This window comes from Protobothrops mucrosquamatus, unplaced genomic scaffold (genome assembly GCF_001527695.2).
Source record: "Protobothrops mucrosquamatus isolate PMUCROS unplaced genomic scaffold, P.Mucros_1.0 scaffold1311, whole genome shotgun sequence".
Taxonomy (NCBI): domain Eukaryota; kingdom Metazoa; phylum Chordata; class Lepidosauria; order Squamata; family Viperidae; genus Protobothrops; species Protobothrops mucrosquamatus.
This window is the reverse complement of record NW_015387512.1, coordinates 163,989-186,025: the sequence shown is the minus strand read 5'-3', so window position 1 is coordinate 186,025 and position 22,037 is coordinate 163,989. Positions and strand designations below refer to the sequence as shown.

The following is a 22,037-nucleotide window of genomic DNA, read 5'->3' as shown; positions in this document are numbered from 1 at the left end:
TGTAGATGAGCCTATATATCAGGCTTTTCAATCTTTTCACCCATTGTACCACTTTTAGGATATGGCAACATCCGAGTACCACCAGTCGCCTAGCAAGGTGTCAAAAACTTGATGACCAAAAAAAGAAAAAGAAAAAAAATGATAAATTACAGGTAGTCCTCGACTTACAACAGTTCACTTAGTGACTGTTCGAAGTTACAATGGCACTGAAAAAAGTGCCTCCCAAGCCACAGCCGAGCAAGACAGTGCCCAGCGGTGCTCTTCCTCCTGTCCGAGGTTTTCATTGTTATGAGCATTTTTGTTGAGGATTGGCAACGGGGTGGGGTGGGGTGGGGTATTTGGTTTTTATTCCCCCCATCTTCTGGGTGGTTGCAGCAGGTTTTGATCACTTCACATGACCCTGGGTCACTGTGACCGTCATAAATATGAATCAGTTGCCAAGCATCTGAATGTAAATCACAAGACCCTGGAGATGCTGCAACATTCCAGCTGATCGGCGCTTCTTCTGGGCTCAGGAGAAGCACCAGGATCAGCGCCGAGCTCCAGCTGGAGCCTGGGACTGATCCTGGTGCTTCCGCTGAGCCCTGACAGCCCTGCAGCTCCAGCCATCTCTCACTCAGGCTTGTGCGGTGCTACCACCGGTTCAGCTCATTCCCCTCCCCCGCTACTTTTCTAGGATGGTCGCGTACCACCTGCCAGGTGCCAATGTACCACAGGTGGTACCCATACCACTGGTTGAAAAGCCCTGCTATACATGAATATGTACAGGATATACAGGTACTTAAAAAAAGATTGCTTTATAAACTCTCGGATAAGGCTATCTGCAGGTAAGATGAATCCAATTTTGGGGATGAGTTTTGGTACATCAAGTTCTCAGGTTTTTTAGAGCATATGTAGTAGTGATATTTTTTAACAAATCACTGCAATTCGGGTTTAAATAATTCACAACAATGTGTGGGAAATCTTTTATGTTTATGACAAAAAAGTCTTCCTGTCCTTAGATGTTGTGGGTTTTGTTTTTAAAAATTAATATTGTAAGATCATGAATAAAATCAATTGAAATGTATCAATTGCATATACAATTCAGATCACGTTTAATGAGAGATACCAGGAAATGAAAGAAAATAGAAGTATTGTAAATATGTCAATGTGCAGTTTTTGCTATGAGATTACCTTCATATAATCTTCATGTGATTTTCAGACAAGGACAGTGTGCTTCCCAACTTAATACTTTCTAAATTGATTTAGTTTATGACTCCCAAATTCAACCATCCTGGATCTTTAGACCAACTAATGCTATCTAGACTTGGTGTCCAATTATCTGTGAATGATCAGTGAATGGATTTTTCCTTTTGATGCCAAATGTCCAATACATTTCTTTTGTATCGGCTTTATGTCAGTTTTGTTTTAACATATTGGTTTGGAAGGGGCTTAAACCAGTATGTATCATCAGTGCCTTCATGTACAAAAGTGGGGTGCATAAAGATTTTGCCATCAACATCTGAATTGCATTATCAGTTTTATTTTCAATTCAGAATTTAATTTTTGTTTTTGTAATGCCATATGAGGTACACATCTAATAAGAAAAAACAGAAGTCTTTAAAGCAAACTAAAGGTTGTTTGCTGGTATGTAGGGGTTTGTGTGTGCATTTGAAGCTAGATGAATATTCTTATATGGGTGTCCAATGTTTGAGAAGTGAAAGTTCAAAAAAGATTGTTGCAAAGAACTTTAAATAGTAAGTTTATGTTTTATGAGTGATAAAGGAAAGAAGTTCGAACATAACCACAGCTAATATGCAGTGGGATCAATCTTTGCTATAGTGATGTCCAGAACTGTGCGGGTCAGGAGTTTCATTTTCAACATCATAGCTGAAGCGGGTAGACAGAAATAATTTGTTTTCCTGACTCTACATGACATTTTGACCTCCTATTGAAATGTGTTGTTGTATGGTCATTTACTTTACTCTTCGAGTACCATAGGAAATAATAACAAATGTTCCTAGCAAGAACATAACAGTACACAGATCTTTATAAAAATAGTGATATTCCACTTGACCTACAAAATTGAGAAAGGACTCAGAAACGTTTTGTGTTCAACACTAAAGACAAATGATTTTTTTAGACCAAACCAGATGAACTTTTAGCTGCTCTGTACTCCCAATAATACTTTAGTGAAAAGACTCATGTTAGGTGCAATAAAATCGGTTATCATGGGAAAATAAGTTTCCTGATTCTCAATGTCCCTACTTTCTTTGCAGGTCTTTCTTATGGTTCCTGGTGACTACACATCCTCCCACGCTTGCTCATTACAACAGTTAGTGCTTCACAGAGGTCCTGCAATGGACATTTACTGCAAGTAAGTTAAATTGGAGGTGAGAAAAAAATATTTTGGTGGCATACAACTTTTCATGTTAAATTCAGACTCTCTTGGGCCCATAATTCAAAACTAATTCTAATTAATATTTTGATCCTCTCTTGCCATTTATACCTCCATCAGAAAACAGAATGAGATATAGTACTAAAATACGTTCAGACTATAATCTGTATAAGAAATACTGGTCTTTTTTTGTCAAGAGTTATTTCAAAAGCTGGAACTAAAAAAAAGATGCCCAAGAATATTAAATCTGTAAAAAGAAGTACCACAATAAACTTAGTGTTTATTTTATAAGCAGATAAAAAGACATTTGTAAAATCCTTTTCTTTTTTAAAAAAAGATAAGCAGGAGTGAGACATTTAAGAAAGTAAGAAAAAAATTTAAAAATGTAATCTGAAGTTTGGTGTCTACATCACTTGGATGAGGTTATGATTAATTTTATGTCGGTCTCCAGATGTTGGAGCTTTATCCATTTTTAAAAATATCTCTAATGTTTACCAGGATATATGTGAAGTAAAGTCTTTAACAAAGTTCTCTTTCATAAACCTAGGCTCTAGTTCCAAAACAGAATCCAGGAAATATTTCTGACCAAGAGCTGGATGAACAAGAAGTTCAAGGGGGGGTACTAAAGAGAGGAAAAGAAGCCCATAAAAGATGAGAAAAGCTGAATGCTTGCCAAACATATTTAGGAAAATTATGGATAGGCACCAAATGTCCCATTTACATTGTATGAACACTCTCCTTTTGGTGCTTATTTGGACTGGCATTGCAACGGCACAGAAGGACTGCACAGGTGTGGAGTGTAAGCAGCCAGAAAATTGCATTGAAGAAGTTCTAGAACCTGGAGAATGCTGTGCTTCTTGTCTGCAGCATGGCTGTACTTGTGAAGGATACCAGTACTATGACTGTGTGAATGTGGGCTTTATGAATGGAAAAGTGCCTGAAGGACAGTCCTACTTGGTCGACTTTGGAAGCACCGAATGTTCTTGTCCCAAAGGTGGGGGTAAAATCAGCTGCCAATTTATGTTATGCCCAGACCTTCCACAAAACTGCATTGATGCTGTCCTACCAGCAGATGGATGTCCCGAATGTGGAAGAATAGGCTGTGTCCACGAAGACCAGAAATATGCTGCAGGACATACATTCCACATGCCTACGTGCAAAGTGTGTCATTGCCCTAATTCTGGCGGTGACCTCATGTGCTATCAGCTCCCAGATTGCAATGAATCCATGTTAACCTCCCCTAATCCATCTGATACCGTGGAACTAGAACAGCACTACGATGATCCCTACAGTTACGACCAAGAGGCACCAGGAGATGCCACTCAGGTGGAGCCACCCAAAAAGAAAAAGTTCTACAGTTATTCAGCACATTTGGAACAAGAGAGCACAGGCCAAGAACAAAGTGAGGATTATGACTACCTTGCAAGCAGTGTAACTCCCCCTTCACTGACTCAGTCTATTTCAGACCCAGCAAGGCAGCAACAAACAAGCACAGATATTCCTCTCCTAAACCATCCAGAAAAAAGGAGCAACAATGCAAATAGCAAGGTCAGGATGAATACAAGCACACTATCAACAACCAAAGTACCACAAAGATATAAGATGACCACCACAAATAGTGTTTTAAAGGAAGAAGTCGTGGCAACCACTGAGACGCCCTGGAATGCGGCAGAAGCCGAGAGACAAAACGCGATCAGCCATGAGAGAATTGAGCAAGGAGAAAATTCCCATTTTAGGATCAAACTGAACGTGAAGAAAGACCAGAAATCAAAAGTACCCAAATCATTGGATTTCAAGGAATCCAAAGGAGATAACTTCCCTGAAGTCAAATTTAATCCGACGCCTTCATCGCTGATTGCCCTGAAAGAAGATCACAATTGGATAGCCCCCAAACAATCTCAAACACTTTATCATTACCAGCCTGATGAAGATGTGGATCCCAACTCTGTTCACACGACCTCCAAATTGTCAGCAGGTAAGATTTTTGTTTCAGTGCCTTAATGTTAAATCAGTAAACAGTAAAGCAGGACTGCTGCCTGTTTGCTACAATAATGAAAGGTACAGGTTGTCCTCAACTTACAACAGTTTGTTTGGCGACAGTTCCAAAGTTACAATAGCACTGAAAAAAGTAACTTATGTCCATTTTTCACACTTACGACCGTTGCAGCATCCCCATGGTTATGTGATCAAAATTCAGCTGGTTTATATGTATTTCGGCTGCATAGATACAAACAATGTGATCAGCTTTTGTGACCTTCAGAATGGGGAAACCAGATTCACTTAATAACAGTGTTACTAATTTAACAGCTGAAATGATTCATTTAACAACTGGGGTAAAACTCACTTAACAAATGTCTCACTTAGCAACATAAATTTTGGGGCCAATTGTGGTCATAAGTTGAGGACTACCTGTAGTCTAATACTTGCAGACTCGGGCGTCACAAAAAAAACCACCTTAGCTCTTTGTAGAATAGTGATGCATAGTTTTAGTGAAAATCAGTGGATAACTGGTGAGCTGCAATGTGATTTTCCATTTTTCTCTTTCTTTGAGAGGTTATCTAACATTTAGACTTTTTAATCATTTGATTTGATGGAAAAGAAACAACTTTTGGATTTTTTTTCTCCTAAAAGAAAGGAAAATTTGGATGAAATTTTCATGGCTGGGTTCTGACTAAGAAGGGAGTGCGAGTATTTTGCTGTCTTTTATTGTATAATAATTATTAAAGTTTTTCACCTTTCTAGCTTTGCAGACTCCCAAAACAAGATATCATAAGAACATTTCCTCCTATGGAGAAGTAGAGACAGCCAGTAAGTAGCAAGTAGCATCTTCTACCAGTTACAAAAAGTTCATAACCAGCCCCAAATTTTCCCCCACCCTTTTTAATGAAAACATACTGTGGATACAACAAGCAGGGTGGGCCTTTTCACAGATGAAGATACTTTTACAGAAATGTTAACATATCATAAAAATGTTATTGCTATCTCTTTTCCTTTAATTCATATATCTTCATTAAATATATTTGATTTGATTTAAGTAGACACTTGCCATTGAAAAGGAAAAATTAAAGTTTGAGTTTAAGTGGCTTTAAAGATTTGATGAAAATATGAAATTATTACCTTTATTGAAAAATTTAATAAAGGGCAATGTTAAGTAAATTTCTAATCCATATTTGTTACTGACAAAATTTAACAATGTCTTAATTAAATTAAACTAAACTTAATTAAATTAAACTAACCTCAATAACTGCTGCATATATTATATAACATTAGCTCAAATAGCAATGTAACATGGTTTATGACCTGTACTGAAAAGGAAGCTGCTTGCTGCTTTGAAAAAGAAATTCTTCTTTAGTAATGGCTTTGCTAAATGAGCAGTGTTTATGTTAAATCCCTCCATGTATTAATAAAATTATTAGACCACCTCTTAGGACAATCTTTGTAGATTTGCTTGCTGCAGATAGCTTTGTCACGTGTTGAAAAGAACCAATGAGGTTAGCAATCTGAAATTGAAACAGAGAAATGATCAATGTTTCCACCCAATCAATGGGTACTTCCAGTGAGCCAGTCACTCATTGCCATAGGGACACTGAGTTTATGCTCTTGTGGCAAAATTGGCCAGATGCAACCACCCTATATGCATGAATGGAGTTAATACAATGTTATGTCAGTCTATGTTATGGAAACTCTAGAAGTGACATGTCTATGGAGATTCTCAGTCATCCAGGTCACACTTTGTTTTTCCTTGAAGACATTTTGCTTCTCATCCAAGAAGCTTTTTCAGTTCTGATTGAATGGTGGAGGATGGAAGGATTTATATTCCTTGCAGTCATCTGGTTGTTAGCATTCTTTCTGAGAGTCGTTAAGGCCACTTGGAGGTTTATCTGTGCCCTCAGGGTCACCTGAATAATGCAAATGGGTATGGAACATTCTTGGAACTGCTGAAAGGACTTTGTTGTAAACAGAAAATAGGTGGTGTCTTAACGAGCTGGAAACAATGATCATTGCACATGCATTTGCACTATTCAGGTGACCCTGAGGGCCATCCAAAAGGAAGAGTGCTAATGACCAGATGACTGTAAGGAATATAAATCCTTCCATCCTCCACAATTCAGTCACAACTATACAAGCTTCTTGGAGGAGAAGCAAAAACAGTCTTCAAAGAAAAAAATAAAAACAAATTCCAGTTGCCTTTTGAAAAAAGTACCTTTGGGTCTAGAAGTGACAAGGATGAGATTGCAGTTAGAGTAATTAAAAGAAAGACCACTACAGTAGTATGGAGTTCCCTCTAAAGTTACACTATTTATTATTTTAAGACAAATTGATGATATCACTTTTCTGTCATGAAAATATTTTAATATGCTGACCATCATATTCAATTATGCCCATGCCACATATCTGAAAAAACTTACAGGAAACCCCGATTGTTAAGGAGCTTGACTTTTGTTACATTTCTTCTCTGTAACAAAGAGCCATGAAATGATCCTTTCCTGTTCCCATTGTGATAAGATGAGAAGTGAGATCAGATCATAATGGATGTTGCCCAAAATAAACCATGCTTGTGATCTGAAGATTGCTGGGCTTGCCTCTCCCTTTCCTGTCACTCAGAGAGCCTCCATGCTTGCATTTCTCATGTGTTTTATTGCCAGGTCTAACTTAATTGGTCACGCTTGCCATCCTAATCAGAAGGAGACCTGACGGGTTTGGATTTCATTACAATAATATCCTGACTCAAGTTTAAAAAAGCCCAGTGCCAAAAGATAAAATCCATTTATTTGTACAGTAAATAGGCTAAATTCCTGGCTGCTGAGCGTTTTAAGTTGGGAAGCAGCCATCTCATGACCTAAAGCACACATGCAGAAGAAGATATCTATGGAGAAAGAGAAAGAAAAAGATTCTTCTGCATATTGACATCATTAAACTCCCAGTAGAGTGAGCAACCAGTTATTCCATTATACAGTGGAAGGCATGTAGAAATAATTTCACAAGATAGCAACCCTTGGTTTTGAGAAACAAGACTCTTGAGCAAGATATCCTCGGTGATTCTCCCGCCCCTTGACAAATCCACTCCCTGACAAAGTTCTTACTAGTCGTTCAGTCACTCTTCCTATTCAGAACTAGCATGAGTGTCAAGCCAGGCCAGTCAGGAGATCCAGCCAGTTCAAATGTGTATAAAGATTTATTGTAAGCTTAAGCTGTCTACAAGAATCTGAACTAATAACAGTGAAGGGAAATTAATGGAGTTAAGAATAGAAAGGAATTCAAGGTGGGCCTGATTTAGATCTCTTACAGGCATATAGGGACTCATGACTGATAATGTGTTTGACCTATCCCTTGGGCTCAACTTGGTCATCTCCTACAATGGGGAAACCATGGATTTCCAGAACTACTTCTTTAAGCAAGCTTGGCTGGCAAGGCCTACGATGAGTACTGCTGGAAGTTGTAACTCAGCAACAATTTATTTGTGTAAACCATACCTGCACTGATATAAGAAGTGGATGTTGATTTTTTTTTCTTTATCTATTCTGCCTTAATGAGAAGAAGAATATCTGGAGCAAGGAACATTAGAACTGAGGCATTCTGTCCTGGGATACAAGCCTAAATCCTTTCAAGAAAACACTGTTTAATACATGTTCTGTATCCTAGGATAGATTGGTGCTTTACCATGTATTGGTGCTTCCAGTCAGACTTGTTGAAACTTTCTCTGTGACAAAGCTGGAACAAAATGTAATAAAATATAAGTTGGTTGCTAGTAAAAGCAACTTTACATATCCTTCTGCTTCTCTTCTCAATGATAATATGAAAGCTGTGATGTCCCTATACTGCGTCCACTGATTATGATGGCATTATATCAGGTATTACTAGATGTTTATGTGTAGAGATGTTGAAAAGAGATGACTATGGTTTTCACAGGCAGTTTGGCATGTTTTATCCTGCCTAAGAGAACCACTGGAAATTCCTAGGCCTAAACCACAGAGATCAGCACCAAAGCTCCAGTCAAAGATCAGAGCTCAGATCAAAGTTAGAGAACAAGCTAAAAGAAATTAAAAAGGTAAAAATTTGTGAGGAATTGCTTTTACAACTTGAACTAAGAATCCTTTATTTTTTTGGAAATTATGTACATCTCCAGCAAAAAAAAATATCTCACAGTTGTTGTTTTGGGGAAAAAGGAGGAAGGAATATTGGACAATGTTAGCGATTTTGCGTTATTTATAAAAATAATAAATGGATATAAATAAATAAATTTGGCAAAAAAGCAATATTCAGACATGTGAAATGTAAATAAATATAAAAATAAATAAGATGTTAGAAGCATGTCACAATGGAAGCTTCTCCCTTTTTGTATTGCACCCATGTATAAAAGGGATGATGGTTCTTTTTCATTACCACTTCCAGCATCTTGCCTTTTTTTGGGAGATCCCATACAGGTGACCCTGCCTAATGTAGATTGTTACCCCTCTGCACCTTTATTAAGCTACAATTGAGCATGGAGTTTTGTAGTAAGTGGTGGCATTTAACTAGCTTTGGACTTGGAAACAAAGCAGGTGAAGGCGGCTTCTGAGACAGGAAAGCATCAGGAAGTAGGCTAAATTAGGAAGTAAGCAGATATCTGCAGTGTTTTCAAAAAACCTTCATGGATGTTTTCACAAAGTCATCAAGAACTTGGTTCAGACTGAAGGAAGGTTTACTTTTAGTGTATTTCATTTGTGACATATCAGATAGTTTAAGTCTGAAGTATTCTGAGATGTGTAAATGTGTTTGTAATAAATAAATAATTATAGTTCTTGCAACCATAAACCACACTTGCATCTTCATGTTTAGAGGTTGCTGAAATAGTTCTCAGTACTGTTTTTGGTGCCACTCAATTTCTTTAGTCTTCCTACTAATAATCCCAGTGTAGGCACTATGAGTACATTCGACATAATTTAAAAGGTTAGCAAAAGTCTATTAGACTGAATAAAGTTTTGTAGCTGTAGTAGTGAATTTAGGCTCCAATGAGAGAAAAAAAACCCAGAAATAGCTAGTGCCTCCAGAAATAATCATACAAATTTTTAGACCATGATTACAGTATACTTCCCCCAATCCTGTCTTCTAATGTTTAACTTCATTGCATCCTGAGCAATGGTCCCAATTCCACAATAAAATTTTAATTATAAACTCAGAGCAGCGGAAATGAGATCCAGATTGGTGATTTAGAAATTAAGAAGAAAACGTTCTATACATTTTAAAGCTTTTTTTTTTTAAAAAAATCCAGCCTTCTTTAATCTCAAATTGGCTTATATTGATTAAAACAATTACATAATTTCTGCAGTGTATCTACGTTTAAGAGACTAAATAACACATGAGAATTTTTTTTTAAAAAAGGCCAAGATTTAAAATACCAGAAAGGCTGGAAAGTGACCTTAGCATCTGGCTGGATGAGGTGGAAGAAAGTATTTAGTTAGATTCTGGGCTCCAGGGAAGCAATTTTGAAAGACCATCTCTCTTAACATTTCAACAATTGCCCTCTGGAACAGCTGCAATTTTCAGGCCAACTTCAAAGGCAGCCCCAGGTAGATAAATGCTAGCAGTTATCTGAATGGAGTTCTTTTGAGAAAAGGATAAGCTTGATTAGACTTGTTCTTGTTTATATATCAGTAGAAATGTTGCAACAACACAACGGTGTACATATCAGGACTGCACAGGTTTCAGGAATCAAAGCATTTGTGTTATATTTTCTTACAAAAACAGGTGATTGGAACACTTTATTTTTCAAAACAGGAATGTTATAAAGAATGTCATAATTAGGATTGCTTTCTCTCATCATTGGGAGTGGAATCAGATTACTGCCTAGTGATGCTTGTTCCTTTCCTTGGAAGTAATAGTGACTCATTTGACTGTATCCATATGTGTTTCATGATTAAACACACATGTCAATGTTTCTTTCTTTGCAACTCCTTGAACCAGCACAAATGATGGCTGCTGCAAGAAAGAAAATCAATGGGACAAGGACGGTCGGTGACATTTTGAGTGCAAGATAGAGGAAATGCTTTAAAAATGCTTTGTGGTGCTTCAGAAATCCAGAGTGATTATCCTTGCTGACAAGAGGAATGAAATTATCTTTTTAAAGGGTCAGTTGCTAAGTGCACTCCTCCCTCTGTCTGTCACCTTTCCCAATTTTGGCTTAAGTAAGGGGAAAGTGGTTAGCCATTTCCAGCTTAACAGGCCCTGACATTCCTGAAAAAGCAATCTCCTGAGTAAATTAATCCCCTCTCTTTGACAGTTTAGAATTCTTACTTGGATTCCTATTGAGCCCAGCTAAAGAGGGCAATGCCATTTCCAAAGCGGTAGACTTTTCTCAAATTCATGGGGGTTTAAGGAAACTTATTTAGCTCTGAATTACACCAGATATATACTGGCAAACTAAAAGCCACAACCAAACAGCTATTTAATAACATGATATCTTTTTGTTAGCTGAAAATCAAGAAAACTTACAAGAGCTCATAAGGACAGGGGAAACCAGGAAAATAAAAAACTAAGTTTAACGATGTATATTAAGAAGACAAAAGCAATGTTAGGCAACGTGATTATTATTTATTTAGCATAAGGCATGATTTGTGAATATGTGCTTGACAGTGAAGAACTGAAAGTGGTAGATGCTTCTCTTTTCTTGGACTCAAGAACCATTTAAGATGAACTCTTTTTCATTGCTTATTGTTATCTTATTGTGTGTTTTAACAAATAATAAAGCAAAAGAGAAAGGCTGTAATAATTTTAGGATCAACAGATAAAAATTTTTTCAGTAACAATAAAGTTTGGAATAGTTAAATCATTGGACTTTCCAATGGGCAATGCATGTCTGTGAAAGCCACGTATTGAAACAGAAAGAGCAAAAGAAGACCGTCTCCTTGAGGCAGTGATTAGCAGAAACTCACAATGCTCTGGGGATGGGATGCAAGGAGATGGTGGCTTGGCACAAAGGACTACTTTTTTTAAAAGGAGGGAAATGCAGTTAGTCCTCGATTTACAATTGTTTGTTTAGTGACCGTTCGAAGTTACAATGGCACTGAAAAAAGTGACATATAACTGTTTTTCACACTTATGACCGTGGCAGCATCCCCATAGTCACATGATCAAAATTTAGGTGCTCGGCAACTGACTCGTATTTATGACGGTTGCAGTATATCCCAGGGTCATGCAACCTTCTTGACAAGCAAAGTCAATGGGGAAACCAGATTCACTTAAAAACTGTGTTACTAACTTAACTGTGGTGATTCACTGAAACAACTGTGGCAAGAAAGGTCATAAAATGGGGCAAAACTCAGTCTTGGTTACCAATGGAATTCAGTTGTGCTTTTAAATTGAGGATTACCTGTATTTGTTTTACTTCAGTTTCCTAGCCCTCTTTTCCACCCAATCAGATGTTTTTAGTAACATCATGTCTTTAAACATCTGGTTTAATGGCTTGTGTCTTTTTACTATCTGGCGTTCAGATTTTAGCTTCTGAAATGTGTGAGCTTTTAACTATGAAGTTTCACATAATAAGGTTGAATTTGTGTAGTTTTTTGGTAGTTTCTATGATTTCCGTTTTTCATTTGATTTTATAATTTTGCATTGTAAGAAGCGTGATGCAAACTTTGAGTGTTACAGCCCTTCAGGAAACGAATCATAGGAGCCAAAGAATGCAAATTGCCCTTTGTTAGTTCAGGTGGGCTAATCTGAAACAGACACCAGTCAAAATGATTTATGACGACTGGAATCCACATTGTAATTAAGTGGAATTAAAAGTTACTGCTTTTAATGCCAAGAAAGGTGAACTATAATCTATACATTTCAGAATAATAACCTGTAGAGGTATGAAAGGCTATATGATAACTAGACATCTTTTCAATGTTTATGCTTTTTGTCATCTTTACTAAGCAAGGATAATGCAGGTTGATTTTACCTTTTCATGGTTTGGCTTTATCATGTTTAATAGTCAGGTCTAAAGGGAGCACTTCTTCAGATCAGGTTTACAATACTGAGAATAAAATCTTCTGCCCAACCAGGAATTCTTAACAATAACAGAATAGCAGAGTTGGAAAGGACCATAGAGGCCTTCTGGTTGAGCAAAACTCCCTTCATCAAGAGACAAGGGGCATATGAAAGAAAAGTCACTCATGCTTTACTTGTTCAGGATTATTACATTGTTTTTAGCCTTGAAGAACAAGAGCACTGTTATTTTTCAGAGTACACTGAAAAATAATTGCATTTAATACCTTTGAACTACATGAAGTATTTATTTGATTCAGATGCAGATACATCAAAACTGGGTTTATACATCACTCAAAAAACATGGTTGGTTGTATAAGGGAAAAACTGATAGCATTCTTTCAATTTTTAAACACAGATGTCTTCATTCACATAAGTCACAGTCACTGCAAAACAAATAATGTTTACTTTATAGCATTTGTCTAATTAAACTATTTAAACCTGAATTCTTACAATTTTTCAACATTTTCAGCATTTGTTTTCTGTTCATCATTTTTCTTAGACACTAAAAGTCATAGCTTTAGTTTCCAATTCACTTTTAGACATAGTCTCTTGGTCACTGAAATTTTCTAATGTTTTTGTTACAATCAAAGTAATTTTCTTTGCATGGTGGCTGACAAGGTTAGAATACTGGATTGGCAATTGGCACCTCACATTCGAGACCCGTTGCTGCCACAGGGTAAGTTGAGCTCCCCTCACATGCTCCAGCTCCCGCCGACCTGGTAATTCAAAAGCGGGTGACTGCAAGTAGATAAATGGATAGCACTTTGCTGGACAACTTCATGGGGACATGAACAGAGCCTTCAATTGGACATCCTCCATGCAACAGTGGTATCACTGGCAAATCCTTTCACCATAGAGGCATTTTGGTGCTTTGGACATGGAAGTATTAGTATTCCATTCAATTTTCTGTAGGCTTCTAGTTTAGCCCATTGGCTTTCAAAACTATGTTTTAATTCCATGAAAACTGCTTGGCCTCTTTTTTTTTTTTGGTCCATTTTAATTTAGCTATGAACACAGTGTTTTGGTTCTGATGTTGAAAAGGAGTTGGTATAGCTATATAGATTGTACTTCTTGATGCTTTCTTAAAGTTGTATCTTTTTCTCTCCTAATCCTACCCTGGGCTCTCATGGCTACACAATCCTAGGTAGATACTTGGCCAAATGTATGCCCATGATCAGTCCAACATATCTTGTTATCCCCTGTGTCATATAAGAATACATGTCTTCTCCTGGTATTGCATTACACAACTACTGTGTGAGACCAGCAAAAAATTCCGATTCTTTAAGGACCCACCAACTGATATGACACAAATACCCATATGTACTTCAAATAACCTTTCAGCTTCAGTGTGCTGGGCATCACTAATCTAAACCATTCATTGCTCTTTTGAACTACATTCTTTGTAACCATCTTTTTCTCTGTATACACATTATATAGTGTGTAGGTTTTTTTATTAGTTTTGCAGCAATTGTTCTCTTATAACCACAGTTAATAAAAACATTTACCTAAGTGTTTTGGAATGCATTTGGGTTTCTTTCTTTTTTTTATGTGGTTTGTGGATATATTTTGAAACACAAAATATAATAAATTAAGATTGAAAGCTTAAAAATACCTAGGCATTTTCACTGGTTTTCTAGGTGATTGCTTACAGAGGAAGACCTTATTCATCCTCTGGAATCACTTTTTGCTGTAGTATGCTGGACCACTGCTGAATGTTCTTAACCATTCGTTAACCCCCCATTTTTAAAGGCTGGGCTTCCATTAATTCTTCTGACATTGCATTGAATGGATCATTTTAATTTTGTTTTTATTGTTTTTGTAAAGTTCTTAAAGATTCTTTGCAATAAGGTCCTTTAAAATCCTTTGAATTAAGTTAGTAAATATCAAATAAGATTTAGTAACCATAACATAACATTAAAAAAACTAAGATCATGGCATTCTGTCCCTTTACTTCCTGGCAAATAGAAGGGGAAGAAATGGAAGCTGTGACAGTTTTTATTTTTTGGGGTTCCAAGATCATTGCACACTGCAACTGAAGCCCTAAAATTAAAAGACTCTTGCTCCTAATACAAACCTAGACACCATGTTAAAAAGCAGAGACATCGCCTGGCCAATAAAGGTCCATACAGTCAAAGCTATGGTTTTCCCAGTAGTAATGTATGGTTGTGAGAATGGGACCATAAGGAAGGCTGAGTGCTGAAGAACTGAGGCTTTCAAATTGTGTGTTGGAGAAGATTCTTGAGAGTCCTTTGGACTGCAAGGTGATCAAATCAGTCAATCCTAAGGAAAATCAACTCTGATTGTTCTTTGGAAGGACAGATAGTGAAGCTGAAGCTCAAATACTTTGGCCACCTAATGAGAAAAGAGGACTCATTGGAAAAGATCTGATGTTGGGAAAGATTAAAGGCAAAAGGAGAATGGGATGGCAGAGGATGAGATGGTTAGATAGTGTCATCAATGCAATGAGCGTGAATTTGAGCAAACTCTGGGACTCAGTGGAGAATGGGGGGGAGGATGGCATGCTGTGATCATTGGGATCATGAAGAATCAGACACAACTCAGCAACTGAACAAAAAAACCCCAATGGTTTGGACTCAAGTAGTTATTTTATAAAACCTGAACCAACATAACTCTGACAAGAAAGCCTTATATAAAAGGCCAATTGCAATAAGAAAAGGTGATGATGGTGTTCGTTTGGGGAGCTGATAAAGTTATTTGCTGAATAATTGGTGGAATTGTAATTCTGAATGTGTAACTTTGGTCATCTGTTGGGCTGTCATGTTTTCTTCCAAGAAATGTTGAAAACTGTAATCATGTAGCTGCCATTAGACATGGTTCACTTATATCCTATTAAATAGATGAGATTTGTTGCTTACAATTTGCTATAGCAACATTTATTCTGGATTTACTCATGAACAAAATATTTCAGGCCTTTCTGTAGATAACATATATCTTAACTCTTTAGGGATTTAAAATAGCAAGTCAAAAAAAATTAATAGTTTACAATGATTTTTCAGGTGGGGAAATATTTTATATTATATTGACTTTCACCAAGCTGCTCTTACCAATATGACTTGTCATTCACTCAAAATCTGTTAGTTGAAGCCCTACAGAGGTATAAAAGCTATTATATTATCATTAAAACTAGCAGAGCCCAATAGCATGTTGACCTTTCCTGCCTTTGTCAAGAAGTCTTAAGGAATCATTTTTAGAGCATTTTTAAAATCTCTGTTAATGGGTTGCATGCTTGAAGTCTTTCATTATGGATTTACCTTATATATAAAATGGCAAGGATTCAAAAATTCAAACTTGGCTTGCATTTTGTGACTGCATAAATTATAAGGAGGAATGGTAAATACTTTACAGGTTTCAAGGAGTTCCTAGCTTTCTAAGTGGAAAATTGAAATGAAGAGTTTGAAGGGAAACTTGTTGGGCCAATGAATTTGGCTCTCTTGACTGCGATATTTAAGGTTGTCTTTTCCCCCCATTTTGTCAACCACTTCAGTTTTCTAAGCTAAATTTTGAGTGATAATTTGAATTCATAAGATTCAAAATAATATATAAAATATATGGAATGGATAGAAAAATGAAAGACAGCTGCTTTAATAAAAATAGAAAATCCAAACAAAGCAAAACTTATATCACAGGGCTTTTCAACCAGTGGTATGAGTACCACCTGTGGTACATTGGCACCTGGCAGGTGGTATGCAACCATCCTAGAAAAGTGGTAGCAGGGGAGGGGAATGAGCTAAACCAGTGGCAGCACCGCACAAGCCTGAGCGAGAGATGGCTGGAGCTGCAGGGCTGTCAGGGCTCAGCGGAAGCGTCAGGATCAGCACCAGGCTCCAGCTGGAGCTCGGTGCTGCTCCTGGCACTTCTGCTGAGCCCAGAAGAAGCGCCAATCAGCTGGAATGTTGCAGCATCTCCAGGGTCTTGTGATTTACATTCAGATGCTTGGCAACTGATTCATATTTATGACGGTCACAGTGTCCCGGGGTCATGTGAAGTGACCAAAACCTGCTATAACCACCCAGCAGATGGGGGGAATAAAAACCAAAAAAACCCCAACCCACCCCTGCTGCCAACAGAAATGCTCACAACAATGAAAACCTTGGACAGGAGGAAGAGCGCCGCGGGGCGGGCAGGCATCTTGCTCGGCTGTGGCTTGGGAGGCACTTTTTTCAGTGCCATTGTAACTTCGAACAGTCACTAAGCAAACTGCTGTAAGTCAAGGATTACCTGTATTTTATCACTTTTTTCCTTTTTTTTTTTTTTGGTCATCAAGTTTTTGACACCTTGCTAGGCAACTGGTGGTACTCGGATATTACCATATCCTAAAAGTGGTACAATGGGTGAAAAGGTTGAAAAGCCCTGCTATATCAGACCTACTCAAAGTCACCAACATATTCAGTGAGATATCTAAAGCGTCAGACTAGATGAAGTTTTTGTCAGGCTCCAAAAACCAAGAAAGACACGTTGAGATTTTTCTCAGCAGTTTTCTTTATTGTTCCTCATCTATAGGCAGAAATAGGCAGACTACTTGCACCATAAAATATATACTCTGGGGACTAATAGGGAGGAGCCATCTTCACTCTCTTTCTCTTACACCAGCTATTTAAGCTATGTTGCCTCTTGCTCCTCTGGAATTCACTCCCTCCCTCCTGGGACTCCAGGCCAACATTCCATCACAGGTTTTTTTTTTAATGGTTAATAAAAAATTTCATACGACAAAAAGGATGATTAAAAAATTATGCTTTATACCGAATTTGAGGTAACTGCATTGTCAGAGCCCAGGATAAATGTGGGAAGGAACAGCAGACACTTAAGTTAGATTTATCTGTAATGATTTTCAGATTGCAGACAGGATTGTTAACATATTTTCTACAATGAAAAATTGCCAAGTTGGATGACTTAAAACCTAATCACCCGAACACAGTATTTTTGTAGTTAAGGAATGGAATAGAATACAATAGAGCTGGAAGGGACCTTGGAGGTCTTCTAGTCCAACCCCCTGCTGAAGCAGGAGACCCTACGCTATTTCAGACAAGTGGCTGCTCAATCTCTTCTTAAAAACCTATAGTGATGAAGCACCCACAACTTCTGAAGGGAAGACATTCCACTGGTTAATTGTTCTCACTGTTAGAAAGTTTCTCCTTAATTCCAGGTTGCTTCCCTCCTTGATTAGTTTTCATCCATTGCTTCTCATCTTGTCTTCTGGTGCTTTGGAAAATAAGTTGACCCCTTCTTCTTTGTGGCAGCCCCTCAAATATTGACACACTGCTATCATGTTACCCCTAGTCCATCTTTTCTCTAGACTGGCCATAGTGTATAAAGTTATTTTGAAAAATAAAGTTGCATATAATTTGGGCTTCATGAATTTGTTTATAGATAAGAGGTCGGATATGGGAATAACATTTGTTGTATTTTAAGAGAAGTTGATAATTACTGTACTTCAATTGTTCGTACTTATGGTGATGAAGAGGGAACTCACTTCTTTAGATATTTCTTTTCTTTTTCTTTACTATATTCTTATTTTTTCTTTCTTTTCTCTGTATGACTTTTATTTTTATTTTCAGAGCTGCACATATGATGGCATTGTAAAACGGTGATACAATGAATCATATCTGAGCTTTTCGTTAAAATCACTAACAGTATTACAGCCAAATACCAAGCTGTTTTTCATTGAAATCATTACAACAGCAGGTAATGTTTGATTCAACTGATAACATTTATGCTTTTCTTGTTTCTAAACCAAAACATGTGAATATATGGAATTTATAACAGTCTAATTCAAGAGAGAAATAAGAAACATGATAGTCTGCCAATTTTTTTAAAGTCATGAATTGCAGATGCAAGTGAATATTGCTGTTATCTATACGGACTAACTTAAGTTGTCATTTGGGCTCTGATACTGTTCTGCAAGATCATATTTTACCTAAGTGTAGCATTATTAAGATTTCATTGTCAAATAATTGATCACAGAAAATAATCAGAAGAAGATGGAGATGATCCTGTCCTGTTATTTACTAATGGCAACAGGTTAAATTTCTGTTAAAATATATTTTGAGCAACATATTTGGCATGACAAGATAAAGAAAAGGAAAAAATGGTCAGGATTAATGAAAAAGTGGATATTTTATTATTGTAATGATATTTACAACATATTAGAAAAAAATATAACAAAAATATCTAAGACCTAATATCTATATCAGCAAAACAGTCAGTCAACCCCACTTGCCCTCACACTGATAATATTACCGAGTCTGGAAATGGAACATCTGCAAGAAAACAACCAAACTCAAAACCATTCACCACATGAATAACTGAAGCAATGCATTAAATCACACAAGGAAGAACTGAAAAATAGAATAAAGAAACTCAGCCTTTCGGTCAAGCTAATAAACAGCATTGAGTCCAAAGATTTAAAATGGAAAGAAAAGATTTTTATTATTTATGTAGGGCAGAAGCAGACTCCATATTTTCAGCAGTGCCACCGAGAATTCTTTTTCTTCTGGTCTAGATGGGAGAGTATGAAGGGGTTAGCATCTTTATCTTAAAAGATTAGAGAGGATCACTAGATGGTTTCTGAAAGAACATTGCACCTCTATATGGAGCATGATTTTTCAGGGTTTGCATTATCATTTCTGAAGCAATCAGCATAGCAATTTCTCTGCAAGTAAAAGTATGGTTCACAGGACCAGTTATTCCTGTAAAGTTATGTACATGAGTGGAGGATGGGCATGCTTTTTGTAAGTTAAAGATATAGTTAAAGAATATGTCTTATTGACTTGTAGCTTTTATTTCTCTTAGGAGAGCCCAAACTAGGCTCTGACTTCCTGCCTATATCAAAGATCTAGATTCCTGCCTCTTGCTCCACATCAGTCTATTCATTTAATCAAATAATCCAATCCAAGAATGTACTGCACATTCATGGGCAGAGGAACAGTGTTCTGAATGGAACTCTCTAATATGTTTTTAAAAATGTGGTGGTCTCCATAAGTTCTAAGCCATGCTGGAACCCAATTTGTCATACGTAGGAACTCAGCTTTGATGTGGAGAATGTAAATAAAATTTGTTGGTGCCAGAATTCACACTGGCACAGTATCTGGAAATTAAAATATTCCAATTTCAAGAGTTTACTTTATTGCAAGAATTTCAGATCTCAATGGCGTGCGGCTTTCTTGCTCCAGAGGGTGAATTCTTATTTTCAAGCAAGGTCTCCATCAAGGATACTTGATTAAAAATATTAAAGAGGTGCATTATATCGTTCTTTCTTCTAATCAAAGTTAGGGATATTTCTAATTTTAAAGAAAATATGTCAGCTTTGCCTTTATTATTTTTCTGAATGTGTAAGGAAAACATGAGCATATTTTGGCTTGAACATAAAAAGCTCTTCCCAAAAAATCTAGTTGCCACAAATTAATTCTGCTCTAGGGACTTTGAATATTTGGCGGCTAGATGCATGTTTGGAATCTTTACTGTGAATGTTACTGCGGTGTGATGACATTTTCAATGATTTCTGGCAATTATTCACTTGGATAAGCAAATAATATTTTGTTTTATTTGTTTCTCTAATAGTAACAGTTGCAAAGGATATATGCATCAATCTGCCTTAAAATGTCAATTACACAACTCGTAGTCCTCCAGATGTTGCTAAATTGCAATCTCTGGAATCCTTTTCTATTAGCTGGGGTCATTAGGAGTGATGCTTCTGTTTATAGCTTTCTGAAAAAAATAAACTAGCATTTCTTAACCTTGTCAACTTTAAGAAGTGTGGATCACAACTCCCAGAATTCCCCATCCAGCAGGGGTTTTGCTGGGTTGAAATCCATGCCTCTTAAAATTGACAGTTCTTGAAAACGAAGGCCATGCTTCTCTTAATGTCGACAAGGTTGAGAAACACTGCTGTAGATCATGATATTAGCATGAGTCTCAAGCTAAAATAAATTGGAGACCTTGTTCTGAGATTTCAGGAAGGTCGTGCTAGAATATATATCATCGGTGCATTTGAAGTAGACATTATTGACATGTTAATGACACTCGGTTCCATTTTTCATATTTATCTAATCCTAGAAGTGTAGCTCATGTTCAGTTTCAGGTCGATATTGGTTTGCACATGGAATGATAATTGAGATCCAGTCAACACTGGCTATGTTGGGCATGCATGACAATCCATTTGATACTGAGTTGGTGCTTGTCTTACCTTAAGCACCAAGTTTATTGTTTGAAGGGCAAATGGATAACTTTTCACCAGCTTTTATTTAGTATAAAGTTGTGTCCTTGCATTGGAAAGAAGTTGTTAATATCAGTTAAAACCTACAACTGGTCCAGAATATGACAGTCACTTTTTCATCAAAGTTACATACTTATGTCTCTGCTTTTTTTCCCTCTGTTTGGTTTCACCAAGTCAGAGTGCAGATGTTCAGCTTTAAAACCTTACTTCTAGAAAAAGTAGAGGTTTTTTTCTTGTTATGGAATGTATAATCACAGTGGTAATTCTGATGAACCACATGCCAGTTGGACAGCTGAGTTGGACAAACAATGAATAAAGACAGATTCAAGCAAATGCACCCTTTTTTCTTCTCATCCTTTTCCATTTCCAGTCAGCAACAGCAGCAGACTGTAAAAGGTTCTGAGTTGATCATTTGCCAAGGGTAGTTCAAATTAGCTCAAAATCTATGTGAAATTACGCTGAAGGCTGCACAGATTGCCTCTCCTTTTCCAGAACTGTAAATGATCTGGTCTAACTTATAGCTTCTCTTATAGTAATCTATTTGAAACATATTTGTGCTGTGTTTCAAAGACTGAAGTTAGTTCACCAAAATTATTGACCTTTCTTATAATTCATTAATCCTCAATGTCAAAAATAATGTAGGAGACAGCAACTAACCACTGTAGAAGTTGGACTATCTTCTTCCCAATTAAATTTGAAGAGCTTTCTTTCTTTTTAATTGCAAAAATCAATCTTAGTTAATCATAATTCTGAGAGATATTATTATACCTCATTTGACTTCTTTTATTGTAACAAAACTTTGTTGATTATAATTTTACTCTATAGCTTGCACATACGATTATATTAATTGGAACTGAGGTTGCAATCTTCAGCAAGCATTAACCTCAGTGGGTGGTGCTTCTCAGTAAACACATGCTTTTAGACTTCTAAAAGCCAGGATGTAGATGTTTTTATCTTTCTCTGTTTGCACACAAGTATATCTGGGCACATATGCATGCAGGTTTGTAGCCTGTTTTTCAGAGCTGGCATCAGTCAAAACATCAGCATGGAATTTCAGTGATTGTGTTGCTCTGGATGTAGATTTGCCAATTGACACAAGTCAGAATGCTGGCCCTTGAACTGTGTAGTCTGCCTTTTATGATTTATTTCCTTTCCAGTTTTTCCCTTGGTAGGTGGTACAGAATAGGCATTTAATCAGTTGCAGGCTGCAGACGCCAATCCAGCCCCTCAGATTGTTTACATTTCAGAGCCAGACTGAATCTGGAATGTACTGTGTGGCTGACTGTATTTGAGCCTCTATAGATTTCTTAGCTTGCATTTATGAGATGATAGCCATCTTCTCTGATGTACTGAGAAAACTATTATTCACTTCCAAATAGTCGACATTACTGTTAATTGTATGGTCATAAAACCCTT

The 22,037-nt window shown here is 37.0% G+C and overlaps 1 protein-coding gene across 1 annotated transcript in view; it reads left to right on the top strand.

Moving 5' to 3' along the window:
* LOC107292274 (fibulin-2) overlaps positions 1-22,037 on the top strand; it is a 69,138-nt gene that overhangs the window by 17,638 nt on the left and 29,463 nt on the right. The window contains exons 2-4 of the mRNA XM_015821352.1: positions 2,259-2,356; positions 2,925-4,352; positions 5,120-5,185. Of these exons, the coding sequence (XP_015676838.1) occupies positions 3,029-4,352; positions 5,120-5,185 (1,390 nt within the window). The 5' untranslated portion in view covers positions 2,259-2,356; positions 2,925-3,028. The remainder of the gene's footprint in view (positions 1-2,258; positions 2,357-2,924; positions 4,353-5,119; positions 5,186-22,037) is intronic.